Source organism: Gracilinanus agilis, chromosome 2 (assembly GCF_016433145.1).
Source record: "Gracilinanus agilis isolate LMUSP501 chromosome 2, AgileGrace, whole genome shotgun sequence".
In the NCBI taxonomy this organism is placed as follows: Eukaryota; Metazoa; Chordata; class Mammalia; order Didelphimorphia; family Didelphidae; genus Gracilinanus; species Gracilinanus agilis.
The window spans coordinates 420,947,292-420,962,862 of NC_058131.1; the positions used below are offsets into that span (position 1 = coordinate 420,947,292).

Here is a 15,571-nt window from a genome sequence, read left to right on the forward strand (position 1 = left end):
TGACCCTGGGCAAGTCACTTAACCTCCATTGCCTAGTCCTTACCACTCTTTTGCCTTGGAGCCAATACACAGTATTGATTTCAAGATGAAAGGCAAGGGTTTTAAAAAAATAAAATTGTTGATTCACATCAGGCGTATAGTCCACTAAAACCCCAAGATCTTTTTCAGATGATCTGCTGCCTCTCATCTTATGAAATTAATCATTTGAACCCAACCACAAGGCTGCATGTTAATTCCTAATAAATTCCATCTTAATAGGATTTGACCAAATATTCTTGCCCACTAAGGTCATTTTGTATCCTAACTGTCATCCAGGCTACTAGCTGTCCCCCAACTTTGTGTTATCTGATACTTTAAGAAATATGGTGGCTACAACTTCATCTGAGTAAATGATAAAAATCAGTGCTCTGCTAAAAACCTTCTCCTAAGCTGACACTGAACCATATACAGCTATTCTTTGGTTATGATAATTTAAACAACTCTGAATCCATTTAACAGCAACAACCTTGAAAGAAAAAAGAACTGGGTTTAAGTCCCACCACAGGCATATACTGGTAAGGCAAGTCACTTAATCTCTTGGTACTTTTGTAACTCTATAAGATTATGGGTTGCAGAGAAGGTGGTGGCCTGCATTTGTAGGAGAAATTTCCTCACTTGGGAATTTCCTAAACCACTGAAATCACACATGTAGTCTCTCTTCCTTATTATGTCTGAAATTAAAATCTTAGAATCTATACTGTATACTGGCTCCAAGGCAGAAGAGTGGTAAGGGCCAGGCAATGGGGATTAAGTGACTTGCCCAGGGTCATACAGCTAGGAAGTGTCTGAGGCCAAATTTTAATTTGGACCTCCATCTCTGGGCCTGGCTCTCTATCCGCTGAGCCAACTAGCCATCCCTCTTCTCTTCCATTTTTGAAAATTGGAGCATACAGGTGCTGAGTGAGAATTTCTTTCTTTTTTCATTCATTTTTTCCTTCCTTCCTTTCTTCTTCCTGTTTTCTTCTTTCTGTCTCTCTCTCTCTTCCTTTTTCCTTCCATCCTTGGAAAACCAAAACACTAGCTATTTCAGGGCAATGTTTCACCTGAGACACCTCTCCTCCTTTCCATATCATAGAAGGTGGCTCAGCAATCTCAGCAGCTAGTCCTTTCCTCTCCAGAATTGCAAAATAGCAATTGGGTCAAACTACTATGCAATAAAATGCAGCTTGGTGACAAATTTATCAAAGCCATCTCTGTGTACTCTTACTATTTTCCTATTTATTTTGGATTTGAACTCATAATAATTTTATTCTATCCTTTAAAGGCCAAAGATCTTTTGTGTTTGCTTTTGTTTCAGACAGAGAAAACAGGAGTTAAGTAAATCAAGTCGATTTACCTCATTTCCATATTCTATTATTAGCATCTTATCCAGCCCAAGCATTAGTCTGTCTTATCTCTTCTTTTATAGCACTTCGTAAGGATCTTAAGAGAAATGCACTTTATAAATCTGATTTTAGTTTATTGATGAAGAAATTACATCTCTTAGAAATGTGAGCTACACTATCATGGAAGGAAGCTAGGTGGTATAATGGATAGAGCCCTGGAGCTGGAGTTAGGAAGACCTAAATTCAAATTTAACCTCAGACATTTACTAACTGACTGACCTTGGGCAAGTCACTTTTCTGTTTGCCTCAGTTTCCTCAGCTGCAAAATGAGGTTGTAGCATATCTATCTCTCAGGGTTGTTGTGAGGATCAAATAAGATAACAATGGTAAAGCACTTAACACCATACATGGAACATAGTAAGTACTCTATAAATTTCTAGCTATTTAAAAAAAAAAAAAACCCTTACCTTCCATCTTGGAGTCAATACTGTGTATTGGCTCCAAGGCAGACGAGTGTTAAGGACTAGGCAATGGGGGTTATGTGACTTGCCCAGGGTCACATAGCTAGGAAGTGTCTGAGGGCAGATTTGAACCTTCCTAGGTCCTCCTCCCATCTCTAGGCCTGGCTCTCAATCCACTGAGTTACCCAGCTGCCCCCTATTATTATTACTTTGGAAGCAGTGCCTATTTTATATTTTTGAACCCAAAGGTCACAATAGACCATGACTATAGCCATGAAATTAAAAGATTTGAAAGGAAAGCTATGGCAAATTTGGACAGTATATAAAAAAGCAGAAACATTATCTTGCCAACAAACCAACATGTGTATAGCCAAAGCTATGGTTTTTCCAGGAGCAATGGACAGCTGTGAGAGTTGGACTATAAAGAAAGCTAACATCATATCACAGGATCAATGCTTCTGAATTGTGGTGCTGGAGGAGACTTTTGAGAGTCCCTTGGAGATCAAATCAGTCAATACTTAAAGAAATTAATTCAGAGTATTCACTGGAAGATCAAATACAAAAGCTGAAGCTTAAATACTTTGGCCACATAACGAGAAGGCAAGACTCATTGGAAAAGACTCTGATATTGGGAAGATAGAAAGTAAAAGGAGAAAGGGAGGCAGAAGATGAGATAGATAGTGTCATGGAAACAACAAGCATGAATTTGGACAAAGATTGGGAGATAGTAGAGAATAGAAAGGCCAGGTATGCTATGATCCACAGAGTCACAAAGAGTCATACACAATCAAACGACTGAACAGCAACAAATTGTTATTGTTTTTGTTGTTACAGAATCAAAAGCTAGAAGGGATTCTAGAGACTTTCTAATATAACCCCCTTAATTTATGAATGAGGAAACAGAAGCTCAGAGACATAAAGATCAAGCTACTACACCAAATTAGTGGCATGGCCATCAAATGTCTCTCTACTCTCCACTATACTGAACTGCTTCTTTTATTATATTAAAATATAAATAATATTTCTTTCTCCTCTCCGGCTAACTCTCTGTTCCTCCCCAGGCATCTAGGCACTGTGCTCGAAATTCCTGCCATTATTGAGTCATGCTGCCTTGGGTCTGCAAGAAATGCAGGGAATCTCCCCAAGAGTTCTACTTGGCACAGGTAGTATTTTAAACCTCTGAACACATATTAGATCAGATTAGCGAACTGTCACTCAGTATTCACTCCCAGAAACATATTCTCCCTGTGCTGGAAGGAAGCCGAGAGAGCCATCAATCCCTTCTATAATATCACTGAGAAGTGAGAAAGGGGACTATCTTCTGAAGCAGTCCATTCTACTTTCAAACAGCTCTAATCACGAGAATTTCTTTTTCTTTGTCTTTCTCTTCCTTCCTTCCTTCCTTCCTTCCTTCCTTCCTTCCTTCCTTCCTTCCTTCCTTCCTTCCTTCCTTCCTTTCTTTTTCTTCTTAAACACCTCTGCTGAGGAGGACCAAAGCAATCAGACCATTCCACTTTCAGACAGTTGTATCTAGGACTCAGCCTCCTTCAGTAGGAGCAAGTTCACTCATTAATTCTTTTTTTCAGCCAACATTTTTATCTTTGATTTATTTTTTTATTTCAGTATTTGAGATAATAAAGATTAAGGGCTTAATTATGTGTTAGGGTTAGGAGAGAGCCTGTGATAAGGTGTTAGCCCTAGTGTTAGGGAACAATCTTGGCCAAAAGACTGGGAATTTATTTCAATTAACATTTATGCCTAGTGTAAATAGAAAGCAAAGTGCCAGACACTGGAGGACATACAAAGTTTGCCTTCATGGAGCTTATGGAAAAGCAGGGAGTTAAGACAAGCAAAGATCATAGGATTTATGTTTGAAAGGGAGTTGAGAAAGTATCCTTTTCATCTTATAAATGAGGAAACTGAGGTCTAGAGAGGAAAAATGACTTGTCCACACCACACATAGTATCAGAACAGAGTAACCATGGTACAAAATATTGTAAATGATTTAGTTATCATAATTATTTGTTTATCTTATCTCCCCTGCTAGACGATAAATTCCATTACTATAGGAACTGTCATTTTTTAATCTTCATATCCTGAAGTGCCAATCACAAGAGTTCTGGACACAGTAGGTACTTACCAGAATTTTGGTTGAATTTAATCAAATAACACATATGTAAATAAATAGCTGTGTGAGGTCTAGAGGGAAGAATACCAGTCAGAGGAATTGGGGAAGGCTTTCTGGAATGGATGGCAATTCTTTTGGCCCTTAAAAAGAATGGGTAGGAATTTAGCCAGGAAAGAGGAGGGAAGACATTCCAGGCAAGGGAAACATCATGAGCAAAGATTTAAAAGCAAGGATTCAAGCTGAAGGGGCAAAGAGTTTGTGTCCGGGAAAGCTTTGATGGGCGGAGGGAGGAAGGGGATCAGCTGAATGACCTTAGGCAAGTCCATTCCCTACTACTCCGTGTTGAAGATCCGTTCTTCAAGTTACCCAAAAGACCTCCCTAAGAACCTCTGACCACAGCTATCTTCTCCTTCTCTTATAACCACTGAACCCTGGAGTACACCAGCTGCGTAGCCCCTCCCCAAGACCTGTTCTCCTCCCCTGGTTTCTCATCATAACCACAAGTTATACTGTTTTTGATCTAATAACAGAAGCCTAGGAAGACAAAATACACTTACTCCATATATTCCCCTTCCCTAACCCTTATTTCCACTTTGCCCTCCTGGCCTTCCCTACTTTATGTGAAGCAGTGGGACTAAGATTAGGATCCTCTCCTTTGGGTAGAGAAGCAGCCCCCAAATCATAATAGACTTATGGTTTTAGAGCCAGAAGTGACTGGACTTCATTTTACAGTTGAGGAAACGATACCTGAAGAAATTAAGTGACTAGCCCAAGGTCACAGGGGAAGCACATGATATTTTAGAGGTTTGGTTATATAAGATTACTCACTTACAAAAATGAACAATATGGAAATGTATTTTTCCATTTGATCAAATGACCTACCAGCACTAGGAAGGGGAAGGGAAGAAGGAAGGGAGACAAGTTCAATCACATAACTTGGGAAAACTTACATGGAAATTTGTTATTACATATAACTGTTAAAAAATTTAAATATATAAGAACCAAGGTCATATAGGTTGGATTTTTTATTTTTAATCGAATTCATTTATGTTTTCAATGAACAAAATTCTCTTGTCTTTTTTACCCTCCTTCCCCTTCCTACTTTTAAAAAGACAAAAAGAAAACAAACCTCTTAAAACCAATATCCTTAATTGGGCAGATGCCTATTTTGGCCATGGTCCAAAATGCCTCATTGTTCACACTGAGCACCCCCACCCCAATTCTGTCAGGAGGAAAACAACATTCTTCATTCCTAGTCCTGTGGGATCAAGGTTGGTTACCGAATTGACTAGGAACAGGGTCTTAGTGAGATGTCTATCTTCACATCCCCAATAGTTAACTCAGCACAGAGACATTTCTGGGGGCAGTTAGGTGGCTCAGTAGATTGAGAGCCAGGTCTAGAGACAGGAGGTCCTGAGTTAAAATCTAACCCCAGACACTTCCTAGCTGTATGACCCTAGGCAAGTCACTTAACCCCCACTGCCTAGCCTATACCACTTTTCTGCCTTGGAACCAATATACAGTATTGATTCTAAGAAAGAAGGTAAGGATTTTTATTTGGGGGAGAGTGGGAGAGGAGAGGGACAGAGACAAGGAGAGAGAGGCATTTGAAACTGAAAAAAAATGGAATAGAAAGAAGGCTAGTGGAATGGAGAAAGGATAAAATGTGAGATGCCCTTCATTTGTCTGGGAGCAACTTTATTCTCTCTTGAGATCACATAAGCTCATTTTATTGAGTGCTGGATGGTACCAACCAAGCATACATTCCTCCTCATTTTGTCTTCTTCTACAGAATTCATAGATTCCATAGATGTAGACAGTGTTGGTTTCCTTCTGCTTTGATGCTTGTCCACTTGAGCTGCTCCATTTTCTGTATTGTAGAGCCCCTAGAAGACTCCTGTCAACCGGCAAAGAAAGTGATGGGGGCTTTGGTCTCAGCCTTTCACTTCTTCCTTGGCTTCTGTTTCTGCCCTGAGTCCTTCTTCAGTTGTCCCTGATTTTTCCTGAAGGTCGCTCACATTTACAGTGTAGTGCAAGTATGGCGATAGTTTGCTGTCACTTGGGTATTAGAACGAAAAGAGTTGAAAAGGAGGCAGTCCCCCCACCCACACCCACACACTCCCACACACTACCCCCAAAGCCCTAGCTGCCTGTCTGCATGACTCAAGCACAGGGCTACGTTTTATTCCCTTTTTCTGTAAATGAATCAGGCATGCATAGATGGATTCAAATACAGATGGCTAAAGGGAGCCTTAGAAAACACAAAGTCCGGCCCATTTTCATTTGAGAAACTGAAGTCCCAAAAGGAGAAAGGGGGGGGGGGGCACGAGAAAGCGCAGAGCCAGTTCTGGAAGAACCTTGGTCTCTCGATTTCTGCTTTTCCCCTTAGACTAACCTGTCTTCTGTCCACCCCCATCTCCCCCACACACACACACACCTCCAACGGAGGGAGAGCTTTTCCGGTGATGTCCTCCACTTAATCTTCCCCATAACATAGTGTGGTGGTATAGTGACCCTCCTCCCCACCTCCCACCCCAAGAATGAAGAAGAAAATGAGCAAGTAAGAGTGCCGAACTGAAGACCAAGGAAGACCAGTACTTCCTGCTTCTAGGAACTGAATCACCACTCTGGGTCTTCATTCACACCGGATTAAATGTTCCTACTTTCCCTCTGTCTCCATCTCCCCTTTTTCTCTCGCTCTGCCACAAGCTGTTTTCTTTTTACTGAGGAGGACACTGGGATTCGGAGAGCTGAAAGGTCTGCCGAAGGTCACTGGTTAAGGAACAGAGTAGGGATTTGAACGTGGGTCTTTCGATTCGAGGTCCAAGTGTTTTTGGATTTTGGTCCTTAGTGAAACTCTGGGGCTGGAGTGGATGTCTCTTCTCTAAATCTTAGATCCTGATTTAAGGCTTCCCTATTTCTAAACTTTGGGAAAGCCTGGTTAGATTGCCCCGGGGATTTTTTTTTTCCTGCTTGGAGCGGGGAAAGCAACAAAATGAGATTATGTCACAAAAAGAGAACTGAGCCCTGAAATACAGGGCAGCCTCCCGTGAAGCTGTTGTCCTTGACGTTGGGAGGTGACTGATCACTGGCTGGGGTCTCTGGGAGTGTGGGGGTCGCGGTTTGGGACTACCTCTGCTTCTGCACCGGGTCGGTGGTCTCTTCCCGAGGGGAGCTCACCCGAGCCAAGTGAGCACCAAGGTCACGCCCCGCGGATTTTCCGCGGTTGCAGCCAAGGGGGCGGGTCAGGGGGAAGGCGGCCCTAGGCTGGGGCCCAGCTAGCTAGTTATAAGTGAGACCGCAGGGAACTGAGCCGCACATACAGCTGAAGCAGAGGCAGAGAACGTTCCAGACCAAGACAGTACGAGAACGCACAGTGAGTGTCCCTTCCCCTAGGTGCACAGCTGGTTTCCCCTTTCATCACATCTGGCTGCGACCTGATCTGACTCCCGGCTGGTCACCGGGATTCTTCTTCCAGTCCAAAGAAATTTCCCTGCCTTCTTTTGTCCGAGTCCCTACCGGGGTAACAAGCAAAAGGCATTCCGGGCCAGGGAGAAGAATGCCAGGTTGAGAATCGGGAGTCCTGGGTTTGAATCTCATTTCTGCTTCTGCTTACTGGGTGACAAGTCAGTGTCCTCCCGCCTTCATTTCCACCTTGACTTCACTTTAGTAACTTCCGCTATCAGAAGAGGGGGGTGGGCTTCTGCTCTGTGTTGACCTGGGAGAGGGCAAAGGAGGCTTGAGGGAGCGGGGAATGGAAGATTTGAAAGTTTCTGCATGGACTTTGGCAAAGCCCCTTTCCCTTTCTTTCTCAGTTTCCCCATATGGACACTGAGGCGACTGAAACTCTAAGGTTCTTTCTGGCTCCGAGTACTCTCTATTCTGTCCCCTGCCAGACGGGGCAGAACGGCAATATGATATTGTTTTCAAAACCCTTTAAGCTTCCTCTGGAAAAGGGCACCCTTTGACTCAGCTGAAAATGGGATTGGGTGGGGAACCCGGAGCTAGAGGAACCTGCTGCCCTTGCCCTCCAGCCTCTTTGGACCGCCGAGCTTCTTGCCTAATTTTGAAAGAGTTTGAGGATGCGGGGTACGCTGTGCCCAAGTACCTTCAGAGTCTGCCTCAGTTTTAAAGGATTCCAGAGGACTTTGAGGATTGGTCTAATTCTGCCGATTTAAAGAGGAGGAAACTGAATCACAGAGCAGGGAAATGACTTATACCAAGTCACAAAGCTAATACCATACTCAAAATCTGAAACTAGATTCTCTGGCTCTAAATCAGCATTCTGTCTACTTACCTCCATTCTAGGGGAAATCTTTGGTCTCCGAGGTTGTCAATCATAGTACAGGGAACCTTTTTCTCTTTCCTGAGCAGCAGATGCCTCCAGCATTAGAAAATAAAGGCTACTAGGGGAAGTGAGCAATGTGCAATGCTGAGCAGTGAGTGAGGAAATCTCGTGGGAATGGCAGACATTGATTCAATAGAGGAAGGACTAACAATCAGAGCTGTCCAGCAGGGATGCAGCGGCCGCCTATGGTACTGAGTTCCCCATTACTGGAGGTCTTCAAGGAAGTGGGATCCTGGATGGTCCAACTTCCGAGTCATCTATAGTCAGGAAATCCTGAGAGAAAATTCTTATCCTGGAAGGAGGGAAGACATTTCCAGAGTCACCTCTAAAATACCAAGTTTTGACAGGGGCTTTGAGAAGAGAGATATCAATGTGGATTGATATGGGAAGGCTTCCAGGAGAGAAAGAAAGGCAGGAGCTGGACTTGGGAGTCTGAGGAGGAATTAAGGCAAGCAGAGAGAAAGTAAATAGGGCTACGTTAAATAGTAAAATAAGTAGTAAATAGGGTATTCTTTTCGAGCTAGCTGCATTTATTAAACTTCTACTCTGAAGAGCCTTGGCAAAGTGGGTTTGGAATCAGAGGAAGATGGGTTCAAATTCTAGTTCTGCTACTTATATTTCTGTGTGACCTTCGTCAAGTTGATTAACTTCTCTGGGTCTCAGTTTTTTTATCTGCAAAATTAAGGTTAAATGACCTCTACGGTCCAGTTTTAAATCTATGATCCTATATGATCCACTGTCCTGGACACTAAGGGAGACACAAAGGTTATATAAGCCCTAGTTTCTGCCCTGATGGAGCTCACAGTCTAGACCAGTGATGGGCAAACTTTAAAGAGGGGGGTCAAAGGAAAGGAAATGCTCATTTGTCAGTCTGTTTCTAAGGCAACTTTTTTGAAGCTTCATTGTATTGTAGCCTACTCTTTGTATTCGTCAGATTAGCAATAATGTCCCTCGATGCCCATCACTAGTCTAGACTATACACTTTGACATTTTGTTTACATTTGAGATTTACAAACCAAATGCTTTGTGAGATTCGTTCCTGCTGGAGGCTCTTCCTGGAGGAGGAGACTTTTAAAGTGGTTTAAATCCAACAAAGGACAGCTAGGTTGTGCAGTTGGTAGAGCACCAATCCTGGAGTCAGGAAGATCTAAGTTCAAATGGGCAAGTCATTTACCATCTATTTGCCTCGGTTCCTCACCTGTAAAATGGGGACGCACTGGAGAAAGAGAAGGAAAGGGCAAACTACTTCAGTATCTTTGCCAAGAAAACTCCATGGGATCACATAGAGTAGGACACAACTAAACAACAAAAGTCCAACAAGAAAAAATAGAGAGGTAGGACATTCCAGGAATAGTGAAAGCTTACAGATACAGTATAAGAGTGCATATTCAAGGAACAGAGAATCTTCTAATATAGCTGACACATGGAGGGGAAGGAACAAAAAGCTGCAAAGATTTTTAAGAATGATGTCAGATTATTGAGAGCTTTAGATTCCAGGCAAGAGTTTGAGAAACCACTGAGGATCTTGGAGCAGATGTGACTAGATCTAGATACTAAGAAAGATGTCTGTTCATCGTGTGAAGGTTGGAAAGAGTGGAGGCAGAAATAAAGAATCTTTAGCAAGGTACTGAGTTTCTTACTCAGGTTGGGCTAGATGATCTCTGAAGTCCCTTCCACCTCCTCAAGATAACTCTTGCCATAGGCCAGGGATGTTATAGGAAGTATATAGGAAGTTTTTTACATCTATTCAGTTTGGAAGAGATGAAAGTCGAGCCAAGGATCCCCATGGTTTTTCTTCCCTATCTGAGAGAGACAGAAACTCTGGTCCTTGTTCCTTTATCCCATCATACCTCCACTAGCCTCAAGCTTGAAGTATTCCTACCTCATGCCATCTTTGCTCCCAAGACTTGTTATTTCTACCTTCACAACATCTTTCATATAGCCCCTTCTTGCCACTCACACAGCAGCCATCCTGGTGAAGACTTTCAGTCATTTTTATCAGGACTATTGCGATTGCCTCTAATTGGTCTCCTTGCTTCATCTCTTCCCACTTCAGTTCATCCACTCAGTGGCCAAAATTATTTTGCTTAAAGTACAGGTGTGACTAAATTGTTCTTCTATTCATAAATTCCAGTGTTCCCCAAACTTCCAAGATCAAATCTGTTTGGCATTTAAAGTCCTTCATATGGAGCCTTCCTCCCTTTCCAGTATTCTTACTCCATAGTCCCCTCTGTGTACTCTTTTTTTTTAAAACTCTTACCTTCTATCTTAGTACCAGTTCAAAGGCAGAAGAGCAGTAATTGTTTGCATGTTATCTCTCTATTGGAATTTAAATTCTTTGATGGCAGGAAATGTGTTTGATTTTCTTTGAATCCTCTGAATTTAGCATAGTGCCTGGCACACAGTAGGCACTTAATATTTCCATGTTTGTTGACTGACTGAACAGGGTTCAGTCTTCTTTAATGCTCCTCTTTCCTTTGCCAGCCTCAGCTCATTTTGAGCTGGAGCATTTGTGACACTATTCTTCCAGAACCAGGCCACACATATTTATATTCATCCTCTGATATCCACCATGGAGGACTCACTTTCTGTAATTGTCTTTTTAAAATTGGTATCAGCGGGTGAATTCCCTGCATATCCACATTTTTTTCTCTAGACAATTCCTTTTTCTTCTAACTAGAACTCTTTGTATCTTTGGAACTTCCTTCTTGAGAGTTTCCCATCTTTTCTTTCACTCCTGGAATTTTAGGCCATAGAATCCTACCTCTAAAGAACCTCTGACTCTAAATCTGACTCTTCCTACTCTTATGCGTTTACTTAGCCCTTGATACTCTGGTAGCCTAATTCCTTGAGGAAGGCTATCGGTGGTCAGTGCCTTCATTATGTGCCACGCACTGTGCTAAGGACTGGGGTTATAAAAAGAGACAAAAGATAGTCCTTGCCTTCAAGGAGTTTACAACGAAATGGAGAAGACACTCTCTGTATATGTGCAAAAATACACAAAGCAAGCTATGTAGAGAATAAATGGTAGATAATTAACAGAGGGGAAGCACTAGAATGAAAAAGGGTTAGAGAATACTTCTGTAGAACATGGGGTTTCATTTGGAACTTAAAGGTAGCCAAGGAAGTTGGTAGTCAGAGCAGAGGAGGGAAAGAGTTCTAGGCATGGGAGAGGACCAGAGAAAATACTCAGAGCCAGAGCTATGACGTGTCTTGTTCATGGAATAGTCAGCCAACATATACTTATTGCCTGTCAACCAATAGTCAACCCAATTTTTCCTCAGGCTACAGAGTTCACACTTGATCAGACTGATTCTTTGCTTGTGGAGTTTTCTTGGGAGTGGCTATGGAGCCAGTGGAAGGTAGACCTTTCGTGGGGAATGATTTCAGCCCAGTGCAGTGAATTAGGGAAGAGCATGGGAATTAGGAAATCCAGGTTTCAAATTCAGACTGTGTCCTTAACTTGTTATGTGATCTTAGGCAAGTCAAACTTTGCCCTCTCTGGGCCCTCAGTTGGCTCCTCTCAAAGGAGGGAGTTGAACTAAATGATTATAGAGGGAGCAGTGACTAGAGGGAACGCTGGACTTAGGCTCAGGAAAACTTGGGGTCAGAGTCTACATTAGACACTTACTAGTTATGTGACCCTAAGAAAGTTACACTGGGAAACTTCCATATCTGAAAAAATTACGAAACTGGACCTAGTGACCTCTGAGGTTTCTTCCAGTTTTATGGTACTTTTTGTTGTTCAATTGAGTCATGTCCAATTCTTCGTGAACCCCTTGGACCGTAACTATTCATGGGGATAACTTTTCTTGGCAGGTACATTGGAGTGGCTTGCCACTTCCTTTTCCAGTGGATCCTTTAGTCAGGTAATCAGAGGTTAAATGACTTGCCCAGAGTCACATAGGTAAGAAGAATTTGAGACCAGATTTGAATTCAGATCTTCCTAACTCCAGGCCCAGCATTCTATCCAATGGAGCCACCTGTCTATCTATGGTCCCTTTTAGCTTGAGGGAAAAAAAATCTGTCCTATTGTCCCTATTTTCTATTCTTCTGTCCAGATGGATCTGGATGGAAGGAAGAAACTCACCCCCATGAAACAGTTAGGATAACATAATTTTAGGACTCTATTACAATAATTAGTTCATTTTAAAAGAGGGCAATAGAGTGGCCCCTAAAGTACTCTTGGATTTCTAGTTTTTGATTTTAGGAAGTTTATTTTAGATGAAAAGTTTTAAATTGAGATATAGTCATTCCAAGTCCCCAATTAGAAAAATTCCTAAAACCTAAACCAAGATCATAGTAGCTACATAAAGCAGTGAATAGAGCACTGGACTTGGAAATCAGGAAGACTCATTTTCATGAGTTTAAATCCAGCCGCAGATACTTATTAGCTATGTGATCCTGGGCAAGTCATTTAACCCTTTTGGCCTCAGTTTTCTCATCTGTAAAATAAACTGGAGAAGGAAATGGCAAACCACTCCAGTATCTTTGCCAAGAAAACCCCAAATGGGGTCATGAAGAGTTGGACACAACTGGAAAATGATTGAATAACAAAAAAGCAAAGGTTGAGCTTCCTAACCTTACATTTATATCTATCCGAACCCTGGTCTCTGTAACTGAGGCAAAATTCCATGCAATGGAAACATTTGGGTAATGAAACCACAAGATTACATTATGTTGTTGTCTGTTTATAGACAGGTTTTGGAAGGAGAAGTTGGAGAAAGAGCCGACTTTTTCTTGGGACTTTCCTTAACTTGGATCCTCCCTTCTGAGAAGTCTGCCAGACCAAAAACTCCCTTCAGTGTCTCCCTTTTCTATCATCACTCAGGCCTCCCTTTGCCTCTCTCAAAGACGTAATGAAAATGCCATGCGTTCTCCAACCTCTCAAACCCTGACAAGATGCTCTGAATCTCTTCCCCTGGTTCTGAGATAGAATCTCCTCTTGTATAAATTTATATAAAATTGCTTAGGCCATGACCTCCTCCTCTCTCTCTAGCTCCCATTACATGTAAAAACAGTTTTTTAACATTCTTTTTAAGTTTTTGTTCCAAAATCTCTCCCTTCTTCTGATCCTCCCTCTCTCACTCCTTTCCTGCCCTCTCCCTCCCTGAGACAGTAAGCAATCTGATATAGATTTTACATGTGCAATCATGCAAAACATTTTTCCATAGTAGTCATTTTGCGAAAGAGATTGCAAATGAAAAAAGAGAGAGAAGAAAGAAAATGGCATGTTTCAGTCTGCATTCAGGCTCCATCAATTCTTTCTCAGAGGACAGAAGGCATTTTTCATCATGAGCCTCCAGGATTGTCTTGGATCACTGCATTGCTTAGAATAGTTAGATCATTCACAGTTACTCATCAGGAAATATTACTGTCAGGGGCAGCTAGGTGGCTAAATGGATTGAGAGCCAGAAATATTGCTCTTTTGTACAATGTTCTTCTGGTTCTGCTCACTTCGCTTTGCATTAATTCATGTAAATCTTTCCATATTTTTCTGAAATCACCTTGCTTGTCATTTCTTAGAGTATAATAGTATTCCATATCATATACCACAATTTGTTCAGCCATTTCCTAATTGATGGGCAAAACCTGAATTTTCAATTATTTGCCGCTGCAATAAATATTTTTGTACAAACAAGTCCTTCTCCTTTTTAAAAAACCTCTTTAGGAAACAGACCTTGTAACAGTATTGATGGATCAAAGGGTGTGCATAGTTTTAGAGTTCTTTTTAGCATAGTTTCAAATTGCCCTCCAGAATGTTTGGATCAGATCGCAACTCCACCAACAGTGTATTAGTATGCCCCATTCCCTCACACAATGGCAATGATATTAATTCAAGAATATGTACGAGCCCTTTTCATACTCAGTTATGATTGTTTCATTAAATCAAATCAAAAAGTGTTTCTTACCTAGTCAAGGCACTAGAATCAATTGTTTCAAACCTTTCCTTCTATACAGTTGAGTTCCCAATGACAAAACACTTGATTTGCAGTCAAAACCTGGCTCCAGTATCTATCTATTCCATGTTTATCCTTGAGATAAATTTCCCCCTGTTAATAAATGAGAGGTTTGGAAAGACCCTTAAAGAGCTAGTCCAACTCTCAAGTCCTCTGACTCTTGGTAGAGATAACTATATGCTATAGTAGTTCAGAGAAAGGGGAGATAGGATGGAGAGTTTTAGAAGTGTTCAGGGAAGGTTTCATGAAAGAATGCCAGAGGACTCATGATGGAAAATGTTATCCATCTCCAGAGAAAGAGTGCACTGATGCACTCTGAATGTAGATCAAAGTATAATTTTCCCCCTCCCTTTCTTTATGTTTCTTGCCTTTTTTTGTGACATGGACAATATGGAAATCTGCTTTGCATGACTCGACATATATCATATTTTTTGTTTTCTCAATGAATCAGAGAGAGGCTAGAGGGAGGAAGAAAATTTGGAACTCAAAATTTAAAAATGAATGTTAAAAATAAATAAGGAAAGAAGAAGGGGAGGGGAAGGAGAAAGGGTTTCAAAGAGTTTCAAAAGGCAGACAGGTAGGTGTGAGGAGAGGATGCATTATTCTTTCTAGTGACAGTGACATAGTATAGGTTCAGAGAGAGGAGAATGACTTACCCAAGGTCATGCAGAAAGTCCAAGAAAAGAGCCTTCCTAAGCCTTTTCCTGAGTCCTTTGGTACAGATATTTTGGGACCCCACCCCCCATCCACCTTTCTCTTTCTCTTCAACTATCAGCAAAAATAGAGTTTATGGGGGACAGAACCTCTGTCAGTCAGGCTTAGTAGGGCAGAGCTCTACAACTGATATTCACTTCCCTCCTGTCTCCACAGGGCTAAACTGAAATGATGAAGATGATGACTTTCTTCCAGCCAAGCCAGAGCAACCCCTCTGTACCTCCTCAATATGAGTCTGAACCCAGCCCTATTGGCAGAAAGCCCTCTGCAGTGTCAGAGACAGAGTCTGATACGATTTCACTAGCCTCCTCTGAGGATCTCTCACCCCGAAAGGAGGGGGGCTTGATCCCATACAAGGAAGAGGAGAAGAAGAAAAAGAAGAAAGGAATCCGAAAGATGCTTAATGTGATTAACAAAGGGATAAGAAGGAAGAGCCATTCCAGCCCCAGTGATGAGGTGCCAGAGATGGAGGCTAAGCCTGACACGCCACCCCCTACAGGTAGGTTGTAGGAAAGAGGAATCCATCATGGTGGGCTGGGGAAGGTTCAGCTCAGTGCCCAGGAACAGACAATCTGGCCAGGGGGTAGGGGGCAACT

General features: G+C 41.9%; 1 protein-coding gene across 1 annotated transcript in view; it reads left to right on the forward strand.

Moving 5' to 3' along the window:
• The first annotated feature begins 7,256 nt into the window (after positions 1 to 7,256).
• TNFAIP2 (TNF alpha induced protein 2) overlaps positions 7,257 to 15,571 on the forward strand; it is a 30,829-nt gene continuing 22,514 nt past the window's right edge. Inside the window, exons 1-2 of the mRNA XM_044664628.1 lie at positions 7,257 to 7,329; positions 15,132 to 15,474. Coding sequence (XP_044520563.1) covers positions 15,144 to 15,474 — 331 coding nt within the window. The 5' untranslated portion in view covers positions 7,257 to 7,329; positions 15,132 to 15,143. The remainder of the gene's footprint in view (positions 7,330 to 15,131; positions 15,475 to 15,571) is intronic.